This window comes from Lactuca serriola, chromosome 3 (genome assembly GCF_051521515.1).
Source record: "Lactuca serriola cultivar US96UC23 chromosome 3, Lser_US96UC23_V15, whole genome shotgun sequence".
In the NCBI taxonomy this organism is placed as follows: Eukaryota; Viridiplantae; Streptophyta; class Magnoliopsida; order Asterales; family Asteraceae; genus Lactuca; species Lactuca serriola.
The window spans coordinates 42,864,006-42,875,706 of NC_136410.1; the positions used below are offsets into that span (position 1 = coordinate 42,864,006).

An 11,701-nucleotide genomic window follows, 5' to 3' on the forward strand; every position below is an offset into this window, starting at 1 on the left:
TGAAGAGAAGGGCTTTGGGAAGTCGTGCTCGACAAATTCCACACGCTTATGAAGAAACAACCATATCGCAATATCGATATGCTTAGCAGCAAGTGGACCTCGATTAGTCGTCGGTGCACCAAGTTTAATGAGATTTTCATGAGACTAGAATCGCAAAGGCAAAGTGGTGCGAAAGATTTTGATGTTTGCAAAGCCGTGAGGGAACAATATCAAGTGGAAATGGGGGCACGCAGACGAAGTTGATGGAAGGGCACAAGAGTTGGCAGAAATGAAAGCAAAGTTCGACCGACACAATCTGATCGCCCAACAAAAGGTTGATGTGCAACATGAGCTCTTGAAGTTTCTTCGTAAGCAAGCGAAGAAAGATCAAATGACGAAGGATTTAACAATTCTCCAGACTAGCGAAACAAATATGAGACCACGAGAAGCACTAGTGTTCTGGAAGATGAATGAGAAAAACGAAAGACAATATTTAAATGACTAGTTGATCGGTTTTTAGTTTTTAGGACATTTTTTAATGGTATGGTTAATCTAGGAGTTAATTAAATTGCATGTTTTATTTTTTTGATTAATCCAATGTAATTAAAAAAAATATATTGAAAAAAATTAAAAATAAATAAATTTAAAAAAAGAAAAAAGAACCGAAAAAAAAGAAAAAAAGAAATGATGATATGAAAGTTAAAGATGTTATAACTAGGGCTGTCAAATATGTACCATAGAGAACCAACCAACATGCTACCAACCGAACTAAGATAGTTGGTTACCAATATGTTCGGTAGCCAATATGTTTGGTTGGCAGTAGCATATCAATTTAGTAAACTTGGTACGGTAACGGTATTAAATTTTAAATAACACGGTATTACCGTACCAACCAATTCATATATATATATATATATATATATATATATATATATATATATATATATATATATATATATATATATATATATATATATATAAACAAAATCATATTTTCCTTTACAATTTGAAAAGTTTGATATTAGTGATTACACTTACTCAATAGTTATTACCACATTAAACTAAAAAACTAAAAAGTTAATAAAATTCTTTAGTAACTAATATAGTTACTTTACTAATTTATATTACTAGACAAGAAAGTTGTCTCATGTTGTCATTGCAGATTTTTAACTATTACAATTGAAAAATAGATAGAATTTGGTAATGTACCGTTACCAATCTGTACCAACCAAACTTGTTGGTAGCCAAACAAGTTGGTACCAATTTTACTTGGTACGGTACCGGTAGCAAAAAATATATACCAAATAGAGTTGGTATGGTACATGGTTTGACTAAAAATAAATTGGTACCGTACCATGTTCAGCCCTAGTTATAACAAATTGTCTATTCCCTCTATTTGATGTTATAACATCATTTTGATATGACATATGATGTGACACCTTTTGAATGTGATAACACCTAGGTCTGCCAATTGGGTTGGGTTCGAGTTGGCGGGTCACGGGTTGGCGGGTCAGAAAACATAAACTTAATCCAACCCATATAATATATGGGTTGACGGGTTGGTGGGTCACGGGTTGGTGGATTGGAAACCTCAACCCAACCCAACCCATATAACCCGTTTAAGTATATGGGTTCGCGGGTTCACAAGTTAATGGGTCAAACCCAACCCATATAACCCGTTTAATAAATAAACAACACATTTAAAAAAAAATGAGGTTTTTTCAACATAAATTCATAAAATGATTAAAGTAATTAACATAAAAAATAGGTTTTCAACATAAATTCATAAAGTCAATAACATCCAAATAAAAATGAAAAATGAAAACATTCATAGAAAGTGGATGTGTTCTTCGTTCGTGACTCGTGAAATAACGACATATATTTTTTCTTTTTCTGGTTAATGAACCGCAAACACAAATTGGTCATATATGAATACGGAAGGAATACAATGATACGGAATATTATGAATACGGATGGAAATCAAATTTAATTAATAATTAAATATATCATTATATATATATATATATATATATATATATATATATATATACGGGTGGGCGGGTTATATATATATATATATATATATATATATATATATATATATATATATATATATATATATATATATATACGGGTGGGCGGGTTGACCTACGAACCCAAACAGATAACCCAACCCAACCCATGAAATAAACGGGTTGGTGGGTCAAAAATCTCAACCCAAACCCGTCTATTTTCGGGTTGGGTCAATGTCGGGTTACGGGTTGGGTCGATAGTTGCCACCCCTAATAACACTCTTTAACCAGTTGTCCACACCCACTAGTCTTAAAAAATGTCGGGTTACGGTCACCCACTTTGACAATTCATCAACTACTATTAGTCAGATAGACTTCAAATAACCAACAAAGTGCGCATTCTACAACAGCTGCTGAATTATGATCTTATAAAAAAATTGCCCTTAGATAAGTGATTAATTATCCATTTGTTTTTTTTCGAGATATCATTGTGGACTGAGTTATGAATTATGAATCAACCTAACAGTTGCAATATGTTTATTGATTTCCAATTTATGACGATCAAATCAGACTACTACTCGAACTCATCAATTAAGTGCGAGCTAGGCCTAACAGACCATCAATATGTTTCTTGATTTATGATTTTTTTTTGTACAATTTCACTCAAAATCGAATAAAAAACGTTGTTTTAGAAAATAAAAAAACCGATAATTTGGTTTTTGGTTTCAAATCGTTTTGTTTATTTTTTTTTCCGATTTCATTTCGGTTTTTGGTCACCCTCTCACTGGAAATATTTGATACTAATATTTTTGTGAAGTTTCAGAATAGTTCTTAATTCCCTCACACTAAAATCAGATTGTAACATCGCTAGTTTGATAACTCAAGATCACAAGAAAATATAACAAATGACGGTGAATTGTACAAGGAAAAAAAATTGCTTTGAATATGTTATATTCACTAAACCATATAAACCACTTAGGTAACTTACTTAATATAACATGCCAAATCATTTTTTTTTGTCCAAAACATAAATCGGAGTGTTTTTCAAATATTTTCCCTTAAGGGCATAATATGGTATAATCTCAAATTATAGAGTCCGTTTTTAAAATATTTTTGAAATACATAATCCCCTCACTTTTTTTATTTTTTATTTTTTTTATATATATAATTATTATTCTCCATAATAATCTACGAAAACAAAAACCCTTCTCCTCCTTTTCAGATTCAAAGGCTTAGGCGGCGGCAAGAGGCGGAGATGGATCCAGATGCGGTAGCGAAGGCGTTTGTTGAGCACTACTACTCCACTTTCGATACTAATCGGGCAGGTTTGGCTAATCTGTATCAGGAATCATCGATGTTGACGTTCGAAGGTCAGAAGATTCAGGGATCTCCCAACATCGTAGCCAAGTTGACATCACTCCCTTTCCAACAGTGCAAGCACAGTATCACTACCGTTGACTGTCAGCCCTCTGGCCCCGCCGGTGGCATGCTCGTCTTCGTCTCCGGTAACCTCCAACTCAGTGGCGAGCAACATGCTCTTAAGTTCAGCCAGGTACAGTATTCATCCGTCTCTTTGGCATGTTATAAATCGCTTTACTTCCATTGATAAGTATTTTTCGCATAGATTGGTCTCGAAATTAAAAAATTGAAAACTATAGATGCTCATTAGGTTTGTGCCTGTTGATGCTTTTCCTAAATCTGATATTGTTTGTGTGCGTGTGTGTGTGTGTGTGCAGATGTTCCATCTAATGCCCACACCGCAGTCAAGCTTTTACGTCCTGAATGACATTTTTAGGTTGAACTATGCTTGAAGCCACCTTTATGAGAGGTTATCTATGTCCCTTGATTGATCATCACTAGGGGAACAAATGAAATCTGGTTATTATGATTTTATAATGTTTTTTTTTTTAATTCTCTTTTGGTAATTTATCAAAACTAAGAACTTCACATGGGGATTGATTATATGTGAAATGCATTTTTGGTGTTTGTTTTTGTGTTTGTGCTTAGTTTATCATCATCAAGTCTATGGCAAATTAACAACCATAACATTTTTTAGAGACAAAAACTAAACAAATGAGGCATATTGCGGTTAACATGAATACAAATCCAATTACACGCACCTCCATTTGGTTACATGAGCACTTAACAGTTAACACCTTGATAACTATTTCTTCTACATGTCTATATAACTATCAGTCATCTATTTCCATACTAGCTACTCCACCTCCAAAACCTCGGTGCTCGGCCTGCAAAATTCTCCATTATTCACAAGTTTTATTTAAACAAATATCTATATGAGAGGTAAGAAACTGGATATATATGAAGTTAAAAAAAAAGTCGATAATTGAGATGTAAATAAGTATGCATTCACTTACCATAGCTTGTCTATGGTTTTGAAGCATGCGGTGATACTGCTGTCGTGCTGGTTTGGAGTCTACCATGGCCAGTACCCTTGCCACAGCTTCTCCAATAGCAACATCCACTTTCTCCTTCCGAAATGCCTTCACAACATCTTCATCATCATCTTCATCTTCTTCAGCTGACCCCTGGCGAAAGCCTCGCAGACCAGCTCCTTTTCGCCTCCACCTTAGAATAACTTTCTCAACTATACCCACCGCCCAACATATAACCTTATAGCTTTTCCTCACCTGATGACCTCTCACAAGAGCCTACAAAGGAGTTAAATAAATCAGAATCAGATCATCGACACTAATAATCCTAAACCTTATGCTAGTGGTTCAACTTTCATATGTAGTAATCCATGATACCAAAAAGAGAAGCAAGACCTGTATTTTGACTATTTTCTGACGAAATGAAACGAAATCCTTTCGACCTTTCCACCCCCGGTATTTCTTCTGTATCGACAAGGCAGCATGGTGATCATGTGCATTTCCAAAAGTCAACTTTGACCCCTTTGAAAGACCCTCAATGTCACTTGAAAGCAAACCATATTCATCTTCACTTCCCTCGGATTCTTTCTGTTGCCTTCTCCTAAAAGAATGTGCCCTGAAAGCAGACTGTATACGTGCAGCAGCCTGAGTTGCATTCCTAACAGCACTTAACGTGTCTTTAAGATAAATATGATCATCATGTACACCAAGACTGTTTACTGTTCTTTCTGCTTCCACGTCATCACAAGTTCTAGAAACTTCAGTTTCTTGTAGTTTGAGAGATGTAAGATGACCAGTCAATGTCATCTCTGAAAGGTAACCTGCAAGCCCCTTGTGTCCACATGCAGAAGCTATTGATGCCGGGGTTTTCCCTGTTGGATCTTGCTTACTTGGATCTGTAATTGCTCCAGCATATGCACCACAAGCAAGGAGTGCAGCCACCATTTTTTCCCTATCACATTACAAAATATCAGAAATCTATTTTTTTTTTACCTTTAATAGCAATAAACTTATATTTCATTACCCTATAAAGATTTACCTTCCGAAACGTGCAGCCCAATGAAGAGCAGTCCAGCCATTAATATCGCGAAAATTTATGCTTACACCAGAGTTAAGTATTGGGCTCAAGGCCCAACAGAAGCCCAATCCAGAAACCATGTGTATCATTCCTTGTTCCCTTTTGGAAAGAGCACTGTTATTCTTCAATCTGGAAGAAAGCCATTGGTGCAGCTTGTCTTTTAGAAGTTGTTCCAGGATCCATTCCATTGCATTAGATGATGCCAAACTTCCATCTAAAAGGGCCTCAATGAGTTGACTCCATGAATCTTCAGTTTCTGTGCTTTCTCCTTTTTGATCAAATTGTAGCATTTGCACAAGTCTGACTAGTAACAGTAATTCTTCCAAGCTCTTATGTGATTCTGTTTCTGATGAGTTATGTTTATAACTACTTGGTTTATCGCGATATTCAAACTCTTTTATCTCAGTATGAGGCTCTTGATTGTTTGAAGTAATAGAAACAGTAACTTTTCCAGGCAGCAAACAAGGGGGAGCCTGGCAACAAATGACTCCCTCTTGAATAATCTGGACAGGAACTTCAGTATCACCAAACATACAAGTCCATGAATCACATGTAAATGTCCCAATAAAGAATACCTGCAGTGAGTTAGTGAGTGAGTGAGCGAGGAATATGCACATAATTGAAAAGTATCATTTTGATTTAATGAAAATGGAATATAGTAATACCTTGGTTGACTCATTTGCATAGCCCCATTCTGGGGATATCTCACGAATAGTAAATTTCTGCTCTTGTGCAATGGTCAAACTTGAATCTGGTCCAGGAGGAGTTTGACTATGTTCTTGGTCAAACATTGTTGAGTAATCGGAATCACTTCCATACTTATTTGAAGAAAATTTTAGATCTTCAAGTGAATGAGGCAGGAACATGGATGCTGTCGTAAAAAAAAGAGTTGTCAGATAGTTCTAGAATCCATTCCAGGGCTGAATATTTGATTAAAAACATTAAATCTACTAATTGTTAGAACTACCTTGGTACCCTTTAAATATATTATCATAACTTTGTTCATCCATTGTCAGCCCAAAATCATGTGAATTCTCATTGTCATTGTATAAAGCATCAATTTCTTCCAAATGGCCCTCATCCAAACTTAACTGCTCTTCAATTCTTTTCAAAGCCTGATCAACCTCAGAGTTAGGTGAACCAGTAACAGTTTCAGTTTTCATTAGAATCTCATGGCTTATCCCCTTGGCTTTTGTAATAGAATCTGAACTAACTTCTATGCAACTTGGACTAGAGGTGTTCTCATAATAATGTCCATTAGTTTCATTGGATGTTAGCTGACTAGCATAAGAGTTGGAACTTTGAACAAGATTTGAAGAAGTTCCTGGAGAAAATGCTGAAAGGGGCCCCGCAATATTTCTACCCTGTAAAAAGTTGTTAAAAGTGTTTCATGTGATACTATATGAATAGTTAAGAGACTTACCGGGGTTGTCTGACTTGTATCTCTGTAATGAACAAGCACAATATGCTCCTTTGCCCTGTCAACCATTAAATCAAGAAGTAGACGTGTTCATTATTCGGTTAAAAACAGAATCTTAGTAGCATCTTGTATTTAAACTGAAGATACTCACGAATTTAACATCCAATAGCTACGCCTCTGGAAATTTGGATTCTCTTCACCATGTGCATAGTAACAATTCAAAACTTCAACATTTCCAACCTATGCAAAAGGAGTTTAGCATAAGAAAAAATATGGAAAGTAAAAATAAAAAAAGAAGAGGAGAAGAGATCAAACTTTTAGACGTTCGTGTGCTTCACCAATGGCTTTTCCATCTTTCTTTCTCCTCCAACTATGACCATCTTTACGGAAAAACCTCAGGACTTTCCTGTCAAAGAGAAACAAAGAGCCACCTGTAGAAGCATGTAATCAATAAGATAACCTTGACAATATCAGATGTATATCTTTCGAATAAATCAACACAGAAGTACATACTTGGTGGCTGTTGAGGGGCTTCACGGCTGAGCTGCTTTTCATCATAATTCTGCAGTATGAAAAGCACCTCTCCTGCCTTTAGCCATCGGACTTGTGCTTCTTCCAGTATATCTCTGATGTCATACCCTAAGATACAAAACAAAAACAGCTTTAGAAGTACATAAGGTTGATTAAGTACCAAAGATTTACATACATAATGTGTGCAGAGTTAGGTCTCTCTCATCCTCTATTTTCCAGTGATTAAAAACAACACTAATTTTTGTTAGGTCAGTCTAGTTGGGGATCCCTGTCATATCTCATGATTTTTGTTGATTCATTACACCTGAAGATTACAAACGCCAGTTATGATTCTATATCAACAGGATGGATGCTGCTGTTGGATCTTCTATAATGTATTGAATGGTTGTTATGTTGATGGAATAACTTACTACCTCAAATTAAAATATTGAAACCGAGTATAACCAGTTACAACGACGCCCAAAATTTCCATAAATCATGATAACTTTGTTCAGATACGAATTTATCCAAATTAATTTAGGAATTAATCCTTCTACAGCTTTCAATACTTAGTTAGCAAGTTTCGATCACATGATATGCTTTTCGAAGTTCTCAATACTTCATAGCATAAATGTAAGCTGTAAATCGCACTAACTAGAAGTGGATAACACATACGAATAAGTAATCTTCAAATACACGATCAGAATTCAACTATCAGTACAACAGTTAATTTCAAAATCTCACCTGACGTCGTCATTTGTATATTCAACTCTTAAATGACTGACAACGGAGCTCTCAACGAAGTTGTTAACACCGAATAGGTTCGAAGCACGCTAGAGAAATAACTGACGCTGCTATGCTGCAGGAACTACGATCGATGCTTTCCGTCGAGTATAACAGTACACAGATTACAGATAACGACGACGGAATTAAGCAGTCTCCTCCGTGACTTTGTTGATTGAAAGGAGGCGGTAGGTGGTTGGATTCATGAATCATAGACACTTCGGGAGAAAGTCTTGGCAACAGGACAATGAGTTTTTGGCTGGAAGCTGCGATGCGCGATAGACTATTCAAAATAAAATGAGGACATTTTTCAATTAAATATCCCAACTATGCTTTAGTCGAATTATTATATAGGATAAAGCAATAATTTTTAATTATATTGTTTTTTAGTTTAATAAACTTTTATTAATTAAAGTTTTATCATTAATTATACAATTACAGAAAAAATAAAACGTATACTTCGACGGTTTTATGTCGCCCTCACTCCAAGGTCAACATATGAAGTTAAATTGTAGACACAAAAAATATTCTGCTCTCTAACAATTGGACTCTTATCACATCTTATCTTATAATAACATATTTTTAGTAATTCTTGTGACAAACTTATTATTAAAAACAATAATTGAAAGCCTATATTAAGTATATGCGTGTATTAATTAATACATATGCTAAATACTATTGTATGTAAACACAAGCATTTCAAAAGTTAAAAACAATAAAAACCAATAAATTGAAATATAACAAAGGCATAACACGTTTATAACCTTTATCATAGAATAATCATTTTCGACTCTTATTTGAACCAACTGCTTTAACTTATTAACGTAAATAAATAATGAAAGACTTAATAAAAAAATGCGTACTTATTAAACTCGTTTCAGCACATATAACCAAAGAGAAACGACTAATTATCACATCCAATCTTATCCATAAACAACATATATTCTATTCAAGACATATAACAATGGATCTTAAATTGATATGTGATTTAGAACTAATAAATGTGTGTATAAAGTATAATATAGATCAATTGTAAAAATCAACAATATAAGTACAAGTAAGAAACAAGTCCATAATACCACCACCATGTTTTAGCTTTTACTGTTTTACACACATCATCCATAACCACCATATGCTTCTTGAAGTAAAGAATGCACACCCATAACCCTAATTCGGAAAAAGAAAACCTAAAAAAAACTTCATGCCTATATTGTATGTCTTTATAAATAATTCTTAAACATCCAGAGTTCCTTCCTGCATTTAATACTTCAAGAGGCTCAAATCAGAAACAACATTCATGGCGCGGATCTCTTGTTTCACAACAGTTTCCAAGCTGCAAAATCAAAAATATAAATCATTGATTAAACATAATCCTATATCTTTCCAAAAACACAAATTGCGGATTTTATGTATAAGCGTAGTTTGATACAATTGTTTTGTAAGGGTATTAAACAACATATAGATAGATAGATAACTATAGCTTCCACAAACACCAATATACGCATGGTATTGCTTTGCTAAAACAGGCAATTATGTACAAGAATCCCATGTAAATGCATCAACAAACGAATTTGTGATTCTTCCCAGATCTTCATGGATGAAGTACTTCAACGGAGAAAAAACCCCATGTGGCGTTCTATTCAAATTTGATAATCAAATTGAGGAAGTGTAAAAGTATAATACAGACAAGAGTCAAATCATACCAGGGACGCTCTTTCTAGGTGAAGATGGAGACAGAGTATGGCAGAAAATGGCACGACCAAGCATGGAAATACTCGAAATAATTCCAGCCACATAAAACAACATAACTAATCCAAGAACCCAGGGCATCAACAAAAACCCTATGAAGAACGTTATTGATCCACACAACATTAAAGCCAACGATATCCCCAATAACAAAGATGCGAATCCCGCCGGCGTTATCTGCGATAGAGGAGCCGGACGTGGCTGCCTCCGCGTTGACGTAGACACCTCGTCGGAGAATTGAATCGGCGTAGGAGGATGCCGGAGTAAGTTAAGAATCAAAGCAGATAACTCGTAGAAAACCCTAGATTGTTGATCATCTTGGTGAGGTTGTCTGGTCATCATCTTTGTTTAGATCCACAATAACAATTACTTGTTATCCAAATCAAGGAGAATTGATGCTCAATTCGTAAGTATGATTTGCTCAAATCGAGACGATTGGATAAACTCTGAGTAGGGTTTGACGAAATCAAAATTGAATCTGATACTTGTAGTTTATTTTCTTTCCCTTTCGAATCTTCTCAAATCGAATTACATATGCAGCAGTCTAGATCGCAGTAGCTTATCTGCTCCGATCAGAGATCAAATAAAGAAAAATAATACAGTAGCAATTACGATTTGCACAGAGAATTATGAGAAAAATCTTGAATTGAATTTTTATGAGGGTTATCTTGAAAGGGATGAACTTAAATAAAGAGTAGGTACTAGATAACGTAGCAAGATAATTGAGGAAGCTACAAATTTCGTCCCTATACTATTTACCTACCTTCAATTTAGCTTATTGAACTTATTTGTTTCTTTAAATGATCCAAAGTGAATGTTATCTTGTTGTAGTTCACGATCTCAAAAGTCAAAAGGATCATATGTGCATTAGTTTTCTAATGATTTTCATGTCCTTAGACATTTACATAGTCACTTTTAAGGCCATTGTGGCTACCTCTACCGTAAAAGTCCAATCGACTTAAATGGTTTTGTAAAATTTTATTAGAAAATACTTATAAATCGGATTGTGTGGGCGAGTGGCTTAGACCACATTCTATATTTCTACTCGAGGAGTCCTCTTAAGTTTTTGAGATGCTACCATTGAGCTTGAAGCTAGGTTGTCAATGATCTTCTATGACCTCTATTCAATAGACAATTTTTTTTTTATTATTTTTTTGTATATTTTGTTTGAATTTTTATTTATTTGTTGAATGTCATTCGTGGATCTTAAATAATAAATTAGCACTTGTGGATCTTAAGTGATGAATTGCTTAAGGGATCGATCCTCACTATTTTATGAAAAGTTGGCTTACTTTGTTAGCATTAAAAAATCAACAACATAACTATAGGATAGGATTGTAAATGGCTCGCATATTCAACAAAAACCGTTAATTAATTCTGAGACATATAGTTCTTTTATGTCCGTTTGTTGTCTATTGAATTGTAAGTTGGTTAAAAAGTGAAAGACTTGAGTTGCATCTTCATATTTATGGTAAAAAAATAGTCTTATAAAGTTTGTCAATATAGACCATTTAAAAATGCACCGTTAGGGAGTGTTTGAGAATTGCTGATTGAGTCAATGCCCGATTGAGTCAGATTAGACCTCTTATTTGACCCGGTAAGTGGCATATCAGAGGCTATACGACTGAATCAGATGCTTCTAATTATGGTATCTAAGGGTGTTCGTTTGGATGAATCGGTTCAATCCGATCCAATCAAATGAATCCAATTTGATTTCCGTTTTCAAGACATAGATCTAAATAGTCCAAACTAAATTCAAAATCGGTCCGATCCAATTAAATTA

At 34.7% G+C, this 11,701-nt stretch overlaps 3 protein-coding genes across 3 annotated transcripts; 1 reads left to right on the forward strand and 2 right to left on the reverse strand.

Moving 5' to 3' along the window:
* Window positions 1-3,172: 3,172 nt before the first annotated feature.
* Window positions 3,173-3,983, forward strand: LOC145092063 (nuclear transport factor 2B). Its single transcript, XM_079029952.1, has 2 exons — window positions 3,173-3,543; window positions 3,728-3,983. Exons 1-2 carry the CDS (start codon window positions 3,247-3,249, stop codon window positions 3,800-3,802), a joined length of 372 nt encoding a protein of 123 aa, XP_078886078.1. The 5' UTR covers window positions 3,173-3,246; the 3' UTR covers window positions 3,803-3,983.
* A 74-nt stretch (window positions 3,984-4,057) lies between these two features.
* LOC145092062 (calmodulin-binding transcription activator 4-like) lies at window positions 4,058-8,470 on the reverse strand. Its single transcript, XM_079029951.1, has 11 exons — window positions 8,134-8,470; window positions 7,393-7,518; window positions 7,195-7,310; window positions 7,031-7,119; window positions 6,883-6,937; window positions 6,427-6,823; window positions 6,125-6,330; window positions 5,421-6,034; window positions 4,778-5,333; window positions 4,367-4,660; window positions 4,058-4,237 (listed from the first exon to the last, which is right to left on the reverse strand). The coding sequence occupies exons 1-11, from the start codon at window positions 8,144-8,146 to the stop codon at window positions 4,184-4,186; spliced, it is 2,520 nt and encodes an 839-aa protein (XP_078886077.1). The 5' UTR covers window positions 8,147-8,470; the 3' UTR covers window positions 4,058-4,183.
* A 689-nt stretch (window positions 8,471-9,159) lies between these two features.
* Window positions 9,160-10,593, reverse strand: LOC145092064 (uncharacterized). Its single transcript, XM_079029953.1, has 2 exons — window positions 9,876-10,593; window positions 9,160-9,505 (listed from the first exon to the last, which is right to left on the reverse strand). Exons 1-2 carry the CDS (start codon window positions 10,258-10,260, stop codon window positions 9,489-9,491), a joined length of 402 nt encoding a protein of 133 aa, XP_078886079.1. The 5' UTR covers window positions 10,261-10,593; the 3' UTR covers window positions 9,160-9,488.
* Window positions 10,594-11,701: the final 1,108 nt, after the last annotated feature.

What these genes read in the sequence shown, in the direction of transcription:
- LOC145092064 (XM_079029953.1), bottom strand. Translation starts at nt 10,260, where the DNA reads ATGATGACCAGACAACCTCACCAAGATGATCAACAATCTAGGGTTTTC.
- LOC145092063 (XM_079029952.1), top strand. Translation starts at nt 3,247, where the DNA reads ATGGATCCAGATGCGGTAGCGAAGGCGTTTGTTGAGCACTACTACTCC. An exon ending in ATGCTCTTAAGTTCAGCCAG is followed by an intron (nt 3,544 to 3,727) that starts GTACAGTATTCA and finishes GTGTGTGTGCAG; the next exon opens with ATGTTCCATCTAATGCCCAC.
- LOC145092062 (XM_079029951.1), bottom strand. An exon ending in AGCTATTGGATGTTAAATTC is followed by an intron (nt 6,938 to 7,030) that starts GTGAGTATCTTC and finishes AATGGTTGACAG; the next exon opens with GGCAAAGGAGCATATTGTGC. An exon ending in ATACAAGTCAGACAACCCCG is followed by an intron (nt 6,824 to 6,882) that starts GTAAGTCTCTTA and finishes AACTTTTTACAG; the next exon opens with GGTAGAAATATTGCGGGGCC.